Source organism: Salmo salar, chromosome ssa15 (assembly GCF_905237065.1).
Source record: "Salmo salar chromosome ssa15, Ssal_v3.1, whole genome shotgun sequence".
NCBI classification, from domain to species: domain Eukaryota; kingdom Metazoa; phylum Chordata; class Actinopteri; order Salmoniformes; family Salmonidae; genus Salmo; species Salmo salar.
In genome coordinates, this window is record NC_059456.1 from 54,134,622 (window position 1) to 54,151,977 (window position 17,356).

A 17,356-nucleotide genomic window follows, 5' to 3' on the forward strand; every position below is an offset into this window, starting at 1 on the left:
CTTTTTTCTTTCCATTGTTGAATGTGCTGACAACAAAATCACACAAAAATAATCAATGGAAATCCAATTTATCAACCCATGGAGGTCTGGATTTGGAGTCACACTCAAAATTAAAGTGGAAAACCACACTACAGGCTGATCCAACTTTGATGTAATGTCCTTAAAACAAGTCAAAATGAGGCTCAGTAGTGTGTGTGGCCTCCACGTGCCTGTATGATCTCCCTACAACGTCTGGGCATGCTCCTGATGAGGTGGCGGATGGTCTCCTGAGGGATCTCCTCCCAGACCTGGACTAAAGCATCCGCCAACTCCTGGACAGTCACTGGTGCAACGTGGCGTTGGTGGATGGAGCGAGACATGATGTCCCAGATGTGCTCAATTGGATTCAGGTTAGGGAAACGGGCGGGCCAGTCCATAGCATTAATGCCTTCCTCTTGCAGGAACTGCTGACACACTCCAGCCACATGAGGTCTAGCATTGTCTTGCATTAGGAGGAACCCAGGGCCAACCGCACCAGCATATGGTCTCACAAGGGGTCTGAGGATCTCATCTCGGTACCTAATGGCAGTCAGGCTACCTCTGGCGAGCACATGGAGGGCTGTGCGGCCCCCCAAAGAAATTCCACCTCACACCATGACTGACCCACCGCCAAACCGGTCATGCTGGAGGATGTTGCAGGCAGCAGAACGTTCTCCACGGCGTCTCCAGACTCTGTCACGTCTGTCACGTGCTCAGTGTGAACCTGCTTTCATCTGTGAAGAGCACAGGGCGCCAGTGGCGAATTTGCCAATCTTGGTGTTCTCTGGCAAATTCCAAACGTCCTGCACGGTGTTGGGCTGTAAGCACAACCCCCGCCTGTGGACGTCGGGCCCTCATACCACCCTCATGGAGTCTGTTTCTGACCGTTTGAGCAGACACATGCACATTTGTGGCCTGCTGGAGGTCATGTTGCAGGGCTCTGGCAGTGCTCCTCCTGCTCCTCCTTGCACAAAGGTGGAGGTAGTGGTCCTGCTGCTGGGTTGTTGCCCTCCAACGGCCTCCTCCACGTCTCCTGATGTACTGGCCTGTCTCCTGGTAGCGCCTCCATGCTCTGGACACTACGCTGACAGACACAGCAAACCTTCTTGCCACAGCTCGCATTGATGTGCCATCCTGGATGAGCTGCACTACCTGAGCCACTTGTGTGGGTTGTAGACTCCGTCTCATGCTACCACTAGAGCGAAAGCACCGCCAGCATTCAAAAGTGACCAAAACATCAGCCAGGAAGCATAGGAACTGAGAAGTGGTCTGTGGTCCCCACCTGGGGGGGTCTTGCTAATTGCCTATAATTTCCACCTGTTGTCTATTCCATTTGCACAACAGCATGTGAAATGTATTGTCAATCAGTGTTGCATCCTAAGTGGACAGTTTGATTTCACAGAAGTGTGATTGACTTGGAGTTACATTGTGTTGTTTAAGTGTTCCCTTTATTTTTTTGAGCAGTGTATATATTTTTAAACCTGCATATTTAGTTAATATTGCCTGCTAACATGAATTTATTTTAACTAGGGAAAATGTGTCACTTCTCTTGCAACAGAGTCAGGGTATGTGCAGCAGTTTGGGCCACCTGGCTTGTTGCGAACTGTGTGAAGACTATTTCTTCCTAACAAAGACAGCCGACTTCGCCAAACGGGGGATGATTTAACAAAAGCGCATTTGCGAAAAAAGCACAATCATTGCACGACTGTACCTAACCATAAACATCAATGCCTTTCTTAAAATCAATACACAGAAGTATATATTTTTAAACCTGCATATTAAGCTAAAAGAAATACAGGTTAGCAGGCAATATTAACCAGGTGAAATTGTGTCAGTTCTCTTGCGTTCATTGCACGCAGAGTCAGGGTATATGCAACAGTTTGGGCCGCCTGGCTCGTTGCGAACTAATTTGCCAGAATTTTACGTAATTATGACATAACATTGAAGGTTGTGCAATGTAACAGGAATATTTAGACTTAGGGATGCCACCCGTTAGATAAAATACGGAACGGTTCCGTATTTCACTGAAATAATAAACTTTTCGTTTTCGAGATGATAGTTTCCGGATTCGACTATATTAATGACCTAAGGCTCGTATTTCTGTGTGTATTATATTATAATTAAGTCTACGATTTGATAGAGCAGTCTGACTGAGCGGTGGTAGGCACCAGCAGGCTCGTAAGCATTCATTCAAACAGCACTTTCATGCGTTTTGCACGCAGCTCTTCGCAATGCTTCAAGCATCGTGCTGTTTATGACTTCAAGCCTATCAACTCACGAGATTAGGCTGGTGTAACCAATGTGAAATGGCTAGCTAGTTAGCGGGGTGCGCGCTAATAGCGTTTCAAACGTCACTCGCTCTGAGACTTGGAGTAGTTGTTCCCCTTGCTCTGCATGGGTAACGCTGCTTCGAGGGTGGCTGTTGTCGATGTGTTCCTGGTTCGAGCCCAGGTAGGAGCGAGGAGAGGGACGGAAGCTATACTGTTACACTGGCAATACTAAAGTGCCTATAAGAACATCCAATAGTCAAAGGTATATGAAATACAAATCGTATAGAGAGAAATAGTCCTATAATTCCTATAATAAATACAAGATAAAACTTCTAACCTGGGAATATTGAAGACTCATGTTAAAAGGAACCACCAGCTTTCATATGTTCCCATGTTCTGAGCAAGGAACTTAAACGTTAGCTTTCTTACATGGCACATATTGCACTTTTACTTTCTTCTCCAACACTTTGTTTTTGTATTATTTAAACCAAATTGAACATGTTTCATTATTTATTTGCGACTAAATTGATTTTATTGATGTATTATATTACGTTAAAATAAGTGTTCATTCAGTATTGTTGTAATTGTCATTATTACAAATACATAAAAAAAAAAAGTCTGATTAATCGGTATCGGCTTTTTTTTGGGGTCCTCCAATAATCGGTATCGGTGTTGAAAAATCATAATCGGTCGACCTCTACTAAATACCTCTTCACTACAATAATCACTATTGGGACCATGCTGGAAAAACACATAGCAATAAAATGCTATATAGATGTTGTACTGTAAACGCCTGACCAGTGAGCAAAACTGGTTGAAAATACATATTTCCAACCAGTTATGACATTGACAAGATGTCTTCTCAACCAGCGTAAGACCTTGCTACTCCTACCCTTACTGTACACTCAGATGTGACTAGCATTTATGGTGCAGCTAGCTTTCTAGAGTAGAGCAGGTTAGATCATCGAGAGGGGAGAGTGCAGCAGAAGAGGTCTGGGGAGTGGAGTTAGTCACCACTCACATTTTCTTGAAGAGTTCCTCGATGTCAGTGCGAGGGCAGATCTTCTGAGTCAGGGCATAGAAGATGTCAAAGGGGAACGCCGAGTGTTCTATCTCATCGTTCTGAGGGAAAGAACGACATGATACATGTTACACAACAGTGTCCTACGCCATCATTCTGAAGATGGGAGGTAGATCCGATGACAGAATTACAATAAAAAGGTACCGTGCACAACATTCCCTTTACCTTTCCACTCGGCAGTCCCAGTTCCTTCAGAGCCTGGAAGATTCCTTTCTCTGTTTTCCCAGACGCAAACGTCCGCGTGATGCTGAAACGGAGCGAGTCAGCTGTCATCACAACGTCGACTGGATCAACTCAAATGAGCGATAAATGTTATTACTAACTGAAGTATCTCTTACGTTCTCACTGGGATTTTGCCGTTCACATTGGTCAGAAAGCACATCCTCATCCAACTAAAAAAAGAGGAGAGACAACACATATAGAGGTGTGTGTTTGTGTCAGCATGTGTGTGTGTGTGTGTGTGTGTGTGTGTGTTTTGGGTTTTTCTATAGTAAAACAATGAAAATTCAGACAAGTGGGGACGTTTAGCCGGTGCCTACAAGGAAAAAGGCAATCTTAGGCTTAGGGGTTAGGTTTAGGGTTCCAATTAGGGTTAGGTTTAGGAGTTAAGGGGTCGAGTTAGGTTTAGGGGTTAAGGAAAATAGACTTTTGAATGGGTGTCTACTCACTGTTTCTTGAGGCAGGTCATAGGACAGACGTTATTGGCTCTGAAATTGTGGATCACTGACCTCAAACCCTCCGTCCACTTCTGCAAACAAAGAAAGAAAGAAAGAAAGAAACATACAAACACAAGCGTTCACACATACATACACTATATATCCAAAAGGTATGTGGACACCCCTTCAAATCAGGGGATTCAGCTATTTCATCCACACCCGTTGCTCACAGGTGTATAAAATAGAGCACACAGCCATGCAATCTCCATAGAAAACAATGGCAGCAGAATGGCCTTACTGAAGAGCTCAGTGACTTTCAACATGGCACCGTCATAGGATGCCACCTTTCCAACAAGTCAGCTCATCAGATTTCTGCCCTGCTAGAGCTGCCTCTGTTAACTTTAAGTGCTGTTATTGTGAAGTGGAAACGTCTAGGAGCAACAAGGGCTCAGCCGCGAAGTGGTAGGCCACACAAGCTCACAGAATGGGAGCGCCGAGTGCTGAAGCGCACATTGCGTAAATATCGTAACACTCCCTACTGAGTTCCAAACTGCCTTTGGAAGCACACGTCAGCACAAGAACTGTTCGTCGGGAGCTTCATGAAATGGGTTTCCATGGCCGAGCAGCCGCACACAAGCCTAAGATCACCATGCGCAATGCCAAGCGTCGACTGGAACGATGTAAAGCTCGCCTCCATTTGACTCTGGAGCAGTGGAAACGCGTTCTCTAGAGTGATGAATCACGCTTCACCATCTGACAGTCAGACAGATGAATCAGGATTGCCAGGAGAACGCTACCTGACCCAATGCATAGTGCCAACTGTAAAGTTTGGTGGAGCAGGAATAATGGTCTGGGGCTGTTTTTCATGGTTCGGGCTAGGCCCCTTAGTTCCAGTGAAGGGAAATCTTAAAGCTACAACATACAATGACATTATAGATGATTCTATGCTTCCAACTTTGGGTCAACAGTTTCGGGGAGACTTTTTCCTGTTTCAACATGACAATGGCCTTGTGCACAAAGCGATGTCCATACAGAAATGGTTTCTAGAGATCGGTTTTGGAAGAACCTGAATGGTTTGCAAAGAGCCCTGACCTCAACCCCATCGAACACCTTTGAGATGAATTGGAACGCCGACCACGAGCCAGGCCTTATTGCCCAACATCAGTGCCCTTCCTCACTAAAGCTCTTGTGGCTGAATGGAAGCAAGTCTCCACAGCAATGTTCCAACATCTAGTGGAAAGCCTTCCTACAAGAGTGGAGGCTGTAATAGCAGCTAAGGGGGGACCAACTCCAAATTTATATCCCTGATTTTGGAATGAAATGTTTGACGAGCAGGTGTCCAAATACTTTTGGTCATGTAGTGAACTTACAAAATAGGGGTTAGTTGGTAAGTTTAAGGTTAAGAGTTAGGGTTAATGGTTAAGGAAAATAGGATTTTGAATGGGAATTAATTGTTGGTCCCCAAAAAGTCTTCACAAGTATAGTAAAACATAGTCGTGTGTTTTTGTGTGTGAGTGTGTGTGCGCATGTGTATCGTGGGCATGCGTGTGTGTGTGTGTGTGTGTGTGCGCATGTGTATGTGTGGGCGTGCGTGTGTGTTCAGCCCTGATGTTCATGAAAGGAAATCTCTGTGGTTAATGTTAGCTGTATTGTCATTAAGTCCCTTCTGTTTAAAGAAAGCAGAAAAAACTTCCAGGGACACAGAACAGCCTAGACATTGACAAAGACTGCATGCTTACAAGTGCATTTTCCACAAACAATTAGCCTAAATGCATTTGTTTCGATCAAAGAGTTTTCAATAGCTTTTTGTCTGTTGGAATTAATTGTTCTATTGAGGCAACTAACAAACAAACTATATTCTAAAGGCATTGTTACAGTATCCCTCCCAGATAAGAAACAACATCCAAGGCTAAATAACACGTGTTTAGATACAGCTACAAACCTGGAGGGTTATAAAAACATTCAAGTATGAAATATTTCATGTTGTTGAACGTACAGGTAATTGCCAAAATAAAACACACACTTGGGTAAAAGACTGGAGAATCTTGTAGAATCTATGCCAAGGCACATTGAAGCTATTCAGGCGGCTTGCGGTGGCCCAATGCCTTATTAAGACATTATATTGATTTTTCCTTTATTTTGGCAGTTACCTGTAGCTGTACCTGGTCTAAGATATGAAGGGAAATGAGCAGTAAGCAGTAGGCTATATTTCACCAACTACCCTCAGCTTTCACTGCTCCAGCCCTTGAAATGCAATCAATAGTGTATTAACGGTGGTGGGAACAATGGAACAAGTGACCAACTCTTCTCTCCTCTGTTCTGTTGCCTTGGCCACTTCAAGTACCACTGCCCTTAGTCACGCTACCGTCACCCCAATTATGACTTGGCCCTGTGGCTGGAATGGTAAGGTTGTGAGGTCAAGGAGGTGGATGGAGAGAGTCAGAGAGGTAGAGAGGAGTGAGTAAGGAGAGGAGTGGGTAAGAAGGTGTGACGGTTATTTGAAAGATGGAGGGAGGAAAGTAGGGACCAAATCTTAAAGCTACAACATACAACAGGTCGACCGATTATTCGGAATGGCCGATTAATTAGGGCCGATTTCATGTTTTCATAACAATCGGTAATCGGTATTTTTGGCCACCGATTTTTTCAATGTTTTTTTTTTTTGTCAATATTTTTTGACTAGGCAAGTCAGTTAAGAACACATTCTTATTTTCAATAACGGCCTAGGAACGGTGGGTTAACTGCCTTGTTCGGGGCAGAACGACAGATTTTTACCTTGTCAGCTTGGGGATTCAATCTTGGAACCTTACGGTTAACTAGTCCAACGCTCTAACCACCTGCTTTACATTGCACTCCACGAGGATCCTGCCTGTTTCGCGAATGCAGTAAGAAGCCAAGGTAAGTTGCTAGCTAGCATTAAACTTATCTTATAAAAAACAATCAATCATAATCACTAGTTAACTACACATGGTTGAGGATATTACTAGTTTATCTAGCCTGTCCTGTGTTGCATATAATCGATGCGGTGCGCATTCGCGAAAAAGGACTGTCATTGCTCCAACGTGTACCTAACCATAAACATCAATGTCTTTCTTAAAATCAATACACAAGCATATATTTTTAAACCTGCATATTTAGTTAATATTGCCTGCTAACATGAATTTAACTAGGGAAAATGTGTCACCTCTGCAACAGAGTCAGGGTATATGCAGCAGTTTGGGCCGCCTGGCTCGTTGCGAACTAATTTGCCCGAATTTTACGTAATTATGACATAACATTGAAGGTTGTGCAATGTAACAGGAATATTTAGACTTAGGGATGCCACCCGTTAGATAAAATACGGAACGGTTCTGTATTTCACTGAAAAAATAAACGTTTTGTTTTCAAGATGATAGTTTCCGGATTCGACTATATTAATGACCTAAGGCTCGTATTTCTGTGTGTTTATTATATTATAATTAAATCTATGATTTGATATTTGATAGAGCAGTCTGACTGAGCGGTGGTAGGCACCAGCAGGCTCGTAAGCATTCATTCAAACAGCACTTCTGTGCATTTTGCCAGCAGCCCTTTGCAATTCTTCAAGCATTGCGCTGTTTATGACTTCAAGCCTATCAACTCCCAAGATTAGGCTGGTGTAACCGATGTGAAATGGCTAGCTAGTTAGCGGGGTGCGCGCTAATAGCGTTTCAAATGTCACTCGCTCTGAGACTTGGAGTAGTTGTTCCCCTTGCTCTGCATGGGTAATGCTGCTTCGAGGGTGGCTGTTGTCGATGTGTTCCTGGTTTGAGCTCAGGTAGGAGCGAGGAGAGGGACGGAAGCTATACTGTTACACTGGCAATACTAAAGTGCCTATAAGAACATCCAATAGTCAAAGGTATATGAAATACAAATCGTATAGAGAGAAATAGTCCTATAATTCCTATAATAACTACAACCTAAAACTTCTTACCTGGGAATATTGAAGACTCATGTTAAAAGGAACCACCAGCTTTCATATGTTCTCATGTTCTGAGCAAGGAACTTAAACGTTAGCTTTTTTACATGGCACATATTGCACTTTTACTTTCTTCTCCAACACTTTGTTTTTACATTATTTAAACCAAATTGAACATGTTTCATTATTTATTTGAGGCTAAATTGATAGTATTTATGTATTATATTAAGTTAAAATAAGTGTTCATTCAGTATTGTTGTAATTGTCATTATTACAACAACAAAAATAATGTAAAAAATCTGCCGATTAATCGGCACCAGCTTCTTTGGCCCTCCAATAATCGGTATCAGCATTGAAAAAAAAAAAAAAAAAATACATAATCGCTGACCTCTACATACAATGACATCATAGACGATTCTATGCTTCCAAATTTGTGGCAACAGTTTCGAGAAGGCTTTTTCCTGTTTCAACATGACGATGGCCCCATGCACAAAGCGAGGTCCATACAGAAATTGTATGCAGAGATCGGTTTTGGAAGAACTTGACTGGCTTGCACAGAGCTCTGACCTCAACCCCATCGAACACCTTTGGGATGAATTATCACGCCGACCGCGAGCCAGGCCTTATCGCCCAACATCAGTGCCCAACCTCACTAATGCTCGTGGCTGAATGGAAGCAAGTCCCCGCAGCAATGTTCCAACATCTAGTGGAAAGCCTTCCCAGTAGAGTGGAGGCAGTAATAGCAGCAAAGGGGGGACCAACTCCATATTAATATCCCTGATTTTGGAATGAAACATTGGACGAGGAGGTGTCCACATACTTTTGGTCATGTAGTGAACTTACACAATACACACACACACACACACACACACACACACACACACACACACACACACACACACACACACACACACACACACACACACACACACACACACACACACACACACACACACACACACACACACACACACACACACACACGTACGGCCTTCTCCGGACGTTTATTTACTCACAGCGTATCCGTTTCACTGTGTCTATGTGTGTGTGTGTTCTCTCCTCACCCACAGTGTTTGTTTAATTTCCTCTCTCTGTTTAATTTCAAAGCAGCCACGACCAAACAGCAGATGCAGATGTATGCACACAGCTATCCTGCCTGTATGTGTGTGTGTAAACAGCGTTGATTTCGGATCTCCCTCGCCTCTCTCTCTCTCTCTCTCTCTCTCTCTCGCTCTCTCTATAACACATGTTGTCCGGCTTCTCTCTCTTTCAACGGACACATTACCCTTAATACGTGAGGCAGAGTGTGAGATGGTCTGTTCGTGTGTGCGTGTGTTTGGTGTCTGTATACCAGAGAGCAAGAGAACAAGGTAGCATGAATAAGCGTGTGTTAGTGTGTGTGTGTGTGTGTGTGTGTGTGTGTGTGTGACCTTCAAGCTCTAGCTGGTGATGGCACCTCTAGGTAGTCTATAATCATTCCGCATTCCGTCTTCTACGGTGTAAACCCCACGTTAACCATTTTCCCCCCCTCGCTCCGTCTCTTATTTACACACGTCTTATCAGGAATCCGACTAAAACAACCACATCAAACAATTCGGCGTCATCTGTTCACGGATACATCAAAAGGTGTCTTCTGCGTCCAGCTGACTGACAACTCCAATCTTCCCATTTCTTCTAATACTCCTCTGAAACGTCCTGGCTGGCTAGCCACAGTTTTCCATGTCACCACCAGAGTGCAATGTTTCACATGGTGACCCCTGTAAGGGCTAGCTGGGAGAGCGAGAGAGAGAGAGCGAGAGGGACAGAGAGATATCCTGGCCGCGTGATGGCATTACCCTAGCATTGTCTGGATTCACTACCACCATGTAAAGAAATTGGGGTTGACTAGGTCTGTTCGAGTTGAGCAACGTTACATTCATGTTGTAATGGTATGAACCCTGTGTCGGTTTGAATGTTGCGCATTTACCCTAGCTGTGTCACTCCTGGTCGATCGGATCAGTCGCAGCGTGTAATGAGGTATGGATGTCGTATGAACGTTGTAATAATGCTGTCATAACATGATATTAACGTTGCGTATTTACCCTAGCTGTGTCTGGGCTGTCAGCCACCATGTACATGAAGGAGAGGTTGACGAGGTCGGTCCCGCTACAGACGCAGATGACACATCCCTCCAGCTCCTCCTCTTTCTTCCCCGCTGCCTCGAACGAAGACAGAATCTTAGGGTCCTAGAGAGAGGGGGAAGGGAGAGAGAGATACAGTTGAAGTCGGAAGTTTACATACACCTAAGCCAAATACATTTAAACTCAGTTTTTCACAATTCCTGATATGTAATCCTAGTATAAATTCCCTGTCTTAGGTCCGTTAGGATCACCACTTTATTTTAAGAATGTGAAATAGCAGAATAATAGCAGAGAGAATGATTTATTTCAGCTTTTATTTCTTTCATCACATTCCCAGTGGGTCAGAAGTTTACATACAGTCAATTAGTATTTGGTAGCATTGCCTTTAAATTGTTGAACTTGGGTCATTAATTTCAGGTAACCTTCCACAAGCTTCCCACAATAAGCTGGGTGAATTTTGGCCCATTCCTTCTGACAGAGCTGGTGTAACTGAGTCAGGTTTGTAGGCCTCCTTGCTCGCACATGCTTTTTCAGTTCTGCCCACAAATTTTCTATGGGATTGAGGTCAGGGCTTTGTGATGGCCACTCCAATACCTTTACTTTGTTGTCCTTAAGCCATTTTGCCACAGTTTTGGAAGTATGCTTGGAGTCATTGTCCATTTGGAAGACCCATTTGCGACCAAGCTTTAACTTCCTGACAGATGTCTTGAGATGTTGCTTCAATATATCCACATAATTTTCCTCCTCATGATGCCATCAATTTTGTGAAGTGCACCAGTCCCTCCTGCAGCAAAATACCCCCACAACATGATGCTGCCACCCCTGTACTTCACGGTTGGGATGGTGTTCTTCGGCTTGCAAGCGTCCCCCTTTTTCCTCCAAACGATGGTCATTATGGCCAAACAGTTCTATTTTTGTTTCATCAGACCAGAGGACATTTCTCCAAAAAGTACAATCTTTGTCCCCATGTGCAAACCGTAGTCTGGCTTTTTTATGGCGGTTTTGGAGCAGTGGCTTCTTCCTTGCTGAGCGGCCTTTCAGGTTATGTCGATATAGGAGTCATTTTACTGTGGATATAGATACTTTTGTACCTGTTTCCTCCAGCATCTTCACAAGGGCTTTTGCTGTTGTTCTGGGATTGATTTGCACTTTTCACACCAAAGTACGTTCATCTCTAGGAGACTGAACGAGTCTCCTTCCTGAGTGGTATGACAGCTGCGTGGTCCCATGGTGTTTATACTTGCGTACTATTGTTTGTACAGATGAACGTGGTACCTTCAGGCGTTTGCAAATTGCTCCCAAGGTCTACAATTTGTTTTCTGAGGTCTTGGCTGATTTCTTTTAATTTTCCCATGATGTCAAGCAAAGAGGCAATGAGTTTGAAGGTAGGCCTTGAAAGACATCCACAGGTATACCTGCAATTGACTCAAATTATGTCAATTAGCCTATCAGAAGCTTCTAACGCCATGCCATCATTTTCTGGAATTGTCCAGGCTGTTTAAAAGGCACAATCAACTTAGTGTATGTAAACATCTGACCCACTGGAATTGTGATACAGTGAATTATAAGTGAAATAATCTGCCTGTAAACAATTGTTGGCAACATTACTTGTGTCATGCACAAAGCAGATGTCCTAACCGACTTGGCAAAACGATAGTTTGTTAGCAAGAAATTTGTGGAGAGGTTGAAAAACTAGTTTTAATGACTCCAACCTAAGTGTATGTAAACTTCCGACTTCAACTGTATGTAATAAAGACCAACAGAATCTCATCAAGTCATTACAAAACGTGATAGTTACATTTTTTTAACCATTTCAACTGTCTCAGACAGACCTAAACAGAATGTTAAATAACTTTTCTATGTAACATTGATGACTTGAGGATTCCCCTTCTTGCGTTATCCTTTGAACTATCTAGGACAACCAGAATAACTATTGTGTGATTGAATCAGCTGGATAGCAACAGACGATTCATTCTGCAAAGCCAGCCTCTGTTTATTAAAGCGAATACAGCCAAATATCCTCAATGTGATTCTTCTTTCTTTGTTCATTGAGTTAGCGGCAATAGCTGTGCGATTGTGTAATCGTGTTAGCAATCCAACCGAGATCAGCCATGAGATGAGTTGCTCTTTGTCTGTTGTTTACCAAGAAGAACGCGTAACCTTACCAAAACACAGACAGGGAGGGGACGCGGCCTTACACACACCACACGTACGCCATGCACAGACACACACACTGTCTCAGACGTAGAGTACCTCCCGTTCTGTCAACAATACGCGCACTACCTCGTGATCCGTGCACACACACCAACGAGTGTTTTCAGATGTTTGAGTATTTGTTTGAGGCTGAGCGAGTGGTTTACTCTTCGGCGTTTTTGAGAAAGCACACCTTAATTATAGTCAGGCATCCGTATGGGCACTCCCCCAGGACCCCAGGGCCTTCCATAATTCATGTCGCTCGCATGATGCCAAACATTACACTGCAGCAGGACACGACCACGGAATTATTGATGGAGTCTATATGTAATGGAAGGAGTAGCTGTGTGTGTGTGTGTGTGTGTGTGTGTGTGTGTGTGTGTGTGTGTACACATTTTACTATACTTGTGAGTACCAGAAAGTCTTCACAAGAATAGTAAACCAACACAAATTCTGAGAAGTGAGGACATTTTAGGCTTATGAGTTAGGTTTGAGGTTAGAATTAGGGTTAGGGGTTAGTTGTTAAGTTTAAGGTTAAGGTTAGGAGTTAGGGTTTATGGTTAAGGTTAGGGTTAGGGAAAATATGATTTTGAATGGGAATCAATTGTCTTCACAAGTATAGTAAAACATAGTTGTGTGTTTTTGTGTGTGGTGTGTGTGCGCATGTGTATGTGTGGGCGTGCGTGTGTGTTCAGCCCTGATGTTCATGAAAGGAAATCTCTGTGGTTAATGTTAGCTGTATTGTCATTAAGTCCCTTCTGTTTAAAGAAAGCAGAAAAAACTTCCAGGGACACAGAACAGCCTAGACATTGACAAAGACTGCATGCTTACAAGTGCATTTTCCACAAACAATTAGCCTAAATGCATTTGTTTCGATCAAAGAGTTTTCAATAGCTTTTTGTCTGTTGGAATTAATTGTTCTATTGAGGCAACTAACAAACAAACTATATTCTAAAGGCATTGTTACAGTATCCCTCCCAGATAAGAAACAACATCCAAGGCTAAATAACACGTGTTTAGATACAGCTACAAACCTGGAGGGTTATAAAAACATTCAAGTATGAAATATTTCATGTTGTTGAACGTACAGGTAATTGCCAAAATAAAACACACACTTGGGTAAAAGACTGGAGAATCTTGTAGAATCTATGCCAAGGCACATTGAAGCTATTCAGGCGGCTTGCGGTGGCCCAATGCCTTATTAAGACATTATATTGATGTTTCCTTTATTTTGGCAGTTACCTGTAGCTGTACCTGGTCTAAGATATGAAGGGCAATGAGCAGTAGGCTATATTTCACCAACTACCCTCAGCTTTCACTGCTCCAGCCATTGAAACTCAATCAATAGTGTATTAACGGTGGTGGGAACAATGGAACAAGTGACCAACTCTTCTCTCCTCTGTTCTGTTGCCTTGGCCACTTCAAGTACCACTGCCCTTAGTCACGCTACCGTCTCCCCAATTATGACTTGGCCCTGTGGCTGGAATGGTAAAGTCGTGGGGGGAGGAGATGGATGGAGAGAGTCAGAGAGGTAGAGAGGAGTGGGTAAGGAGAGGAGTGGGTAGGGAGAGGAGAGGGTAAGGAGAGGAGTGGGTAAGAAGGTTATTTGAAAGATGAAGGGAGGAAGGTCGGGACTAAGGGAGGAAACTGGGTTTTTGAAGGGCTCACCCTTGGCACGGCTCCGACTCGAATACTGTTGATCAGAGAACATTCTAGAACCTGGCCCTCCTGTAGAGAGAGAAAGAGATGGAGGGAGGGAGGGAGAGGGAGAGAGAGAGACATGGAGAAAAATTTCTCGTCAATGCCAAACAAAAAATACATATTCCACCCCAGTACCCAAGCCTCCCCTAGCTTTGTCGGATTACAGTAGCAGCCTGCCTGTCTGCTCCAGAAGCTCCATAGACATACGGTGTGCTGCCAGTGGCCAGATACGGCTGTTTGAAATGACATCTGCCTACATGCCCCCATGTCGCGGCGACAAATACAATAACCCAGAGAGAGACAGAGAGCGAGACAGTAATACGATCAGCGTGGAGGAATATCCTGCTATCCTCTTACACAACGGATGAATCCCAACAGTATGACGGATAACAAAGCCCTTCCTCTCCAACCAGCATTACCTTATAACACGGATGTCATAAGGTGAATGCACCAATTTGTAAGTCGCTCTGGATAAGAGCGTCTGCTAAATGACGTAAATGTAAATGTAAACATGAGCAGCCAACCCCTCCTAATTGACAGAATCAGGTGTGTTAGAGCAGGGTTGGAACAAAATAACACCCAGGAGTAGGATAAAGGCCACCCCTGCTTTATATGTTGTTGCTTAAGTGTTTGATGAACACTAAAGGCAATTTTCAGCGAGGATATGGGCCTCTCTCCCCTCTATGGGGAGGGTTCATTTGATGCAACCGTCTCAGAGTCACTTTGGCTAAGTCAAGTTCTGTCTCAAGCCATTCCTTCCATCCATGCGCATTGAGTTGACTGATTTGCAAGAACGTGCCATCGGAAAAGGAGACTGGTGTTGAAAAGGACCTTGCAGTCAAAACGTCTACACGCCATAAGAGACGGCATTCTATCCTCTTGACTTTTTCATACAGGAGCATCCTACGCTGAATAGCTTTCAGTCTTTCCTGTTCTCTCTCTGAATAAAGTCCATTCTATACCATTGTCTTTCTTTTCCCTCTCTGAAAAAAGTTTGGCAGAAGCTTCAGTGACGAAGACTGCTCAACTCTCTGACCCAACAGAACACTTATGGAAGATTCTGGAGCGGCGCCTGAGACAGCGCTTTAGCCCGACCATGAACAAAACACCAAATGATGGAATTTCTCATGGAAAAATGATGTCGCATCCCTCCAATAGAGTTCCAGACACTTGTAGAATCTATGCCAAGGCGCATTGAAGCTGTTCTGGCGGCTCGCGGTGGCCCAACTCCTTAGTAAGTTGCTGTTTTCCTTTATTTTGGCAGTTATCTGTGGCTGTACCTGGTCTAAGATATGAAGGGCAATGAGCAGTAGGCTATATTTCACCAACTACCCTCAGCTTTCACTGCTCCAGCCATTGAAACTCAATCAATAGTGTATTAACGGTGGTGGGAACAATGGAACAAGTGACCAACTCTTCTCTCCTCTGTTCTGTTGCCTTGGCCACTTCAAGTACCACTGCCCTTAGTCACGCTACCGTCACCCCAATTATGACTTGGCCCTGTGGCTGGAATGGTAAAGTCGTGAGTGCGAGGAGATGGATGTCTTTCTTTTCTCTCTCTGAATACACTCAGAACACAAAGACAGGGCACTGAGTAAGAGGATGAGAACAAAGCCTTTTATATACACAGATATGGTTGAAAGACCGTACCTTTCCATCGCTCTTCCACGTGATGAAGAAGCCAAACTCGTCCACTTTGACCAGACAGTTCGGCTCAAACAGAAACGGGTCCTGCGAGAAGACAGAAGCATTTGAATTCGAGAGCCAATCAGAGGTTTTATTTGATGTGCGAGGACATTACACACCCCCCTCCCATTACCTAGCTAGTACACACACACACACACACACACACACACACACACACACACACACACACACACACGACTTACGCAACAAGATAAACAGCAGCATCGATAATTCATTTTTAAAGATGTAACAAACAAACACACACACACACACACACACACACACACCTCCACCCTGTGTGTGCAGGACAGGAGGACATAACGCTAGGACAAACACATATAAATGTGAATGTCATGAACTGCTGAACGCAAACAGTGTCTTGGTACGCCACACACCGACCAACCGCTACCTTGGTGACAGGACAGCAGGCAACACTCACCGGCCTCCTGGATATAGTATAAAAGATCAATTATCCTGGCTAAATCTAGTCTTCTACTTCCTGTCACATGTTTACTGTGACGTTGGAGACTTTTTAATGAACCGTTGCATCAGAGCAAGAGTCGGAAGGTATAACTTCTTTCGAGAAATAGTTCCTAACCTACTAATTCAATCCCCTAATTTAAAGGATCGAGTTGGGGTTTATTTACGGTCCACTTAATGTGGTAAACCTCCCAGTTCCAAATCCACGAGGCGGTTATTTGTCAAACAGCCAGGTTTGCTTCGGGCGCTGGGGGCAGCAGTCTGTCAGCGGGCCAGACGGCGAGGCTCATAAGGTGGGGAGGGAGATAAATATAGTCCCAGGTTCTGACTGGAGGCCTCGTGTGTGTGTTTGTTGTGTGAAAGAGAGAGAGACCGAGAGGGAGTAAGTGTGGGGTGGGCTGGCAACAGAGTAATAGCAAAGTCATTTGGATTACATTCCCGTAGTCCATCCATTTGTCTGCCGCATTCTAAGTGAGCGTGCATGTGTGTGTAAGAGAGAGACCGAGTAGAGGGTCGTTGCAGAGCTAAAGGAAACAGTGAGTGACACACACACACACACACACACTGCAGCATGTGTTGTTTCAGTGAGATTATGGTAAGCCTTCAGTTCAATCAATCAATCAAATGTATTTTATAAATCCCTTTTTACATCAGCAGTTGTCACAAAGTGCTTATACAGAAACCCAGCCTAAAACCCCCCAAAGAGCAAGCAATGCAGATGTAGAAGCACAGTGACTAGGGAAAACTCCCTAGAAAGGCAGGAGCCTAGGAAGAAACCTAGAGAGGCACATGTGCTGCTCGACACCAAAGATATGGCCGTTAGTTCATGCATATACTGTGTCAGCGTTGTCCGGATTAGGGGAGGGTTTGGCCACGGTAGGCCGTCATTTTAAATAACAATTTGTTCTTAACTGACTAGCCTAGTTAAATAAATCGGATCCCAGCCTGATAACTAACAGTCTTGACATTTAGTGACATTGGAAATCAACAAAAATCCAGTTGGGTGTAAACTGAGCTTCAGTTTACCTTGTAAAGATGTCTGTTATAGATAGTATCTACAATATTAGGCTGGGTAATCCTTCATTCTAAGAGGTAACCTTGCTGGGATGCCCCCCCCCCAACACACACTCCTTGGATGGTGTGGGGCAGAGAGTGCAGGTGGGAGTCATATATTTGGCTGCAGAGATAAGAGAGGGTGACCCCTGCTTGTCTGA

At 44.0% G+C, this 17,356-nt stretch overlaps 1 protein-coding gene across 6 annotated transcripts in view; it reads right to left on the reverse strand.

Annotated features, from left to right (window-relative positions):
• The window catches only part of LOC106571557 (1-phosphatidylinositol 4,5-bisphosphate phosphodiesterase beta-4), a 131,946-nt gene that overhangs the window by 30,830 nt on the left and 83,760 nt on the right, over positions 1–17,356 (reverse strand). For all 6 annotated transcript variants that reach the window (XR_006759203.1, XM_014144727.2, XM_014144720.2 and 3 more), the window contains 7 exons: positions 15,627–15,707; positions 13,944–14,003; positions 10,044–10,187; positions 4,038–4,117; positions 3,708–3,761; positions 3,535–3,616; positions 3,310–3,410 (listed from right to left, as the gene is read on the reverse strand). Coding sequence is in view for 5 of the 6 variants with exons in the window: in XM_014144727.2 (XP_014000202.1) it covers positions 3,310–3,410; positions 3,535–3,616; positions 3,708–3,761; positions 4,038–4,117; positions 10,044–10,187; positions 13,944–14,003; positions 15,627–15,707 (602 nt within the window). In the remaining variant the exon portion in view is untranslated. The remainder of the gene's footprint in view (positions 1–3,309; positions 3,411–3,534; positions 3,617–3,707; positions 3,762–4,037; positions 4,118–10,043; positions 10,188–13,943; positions 14,004–15,626; positions 15,708–17,356) is intronic.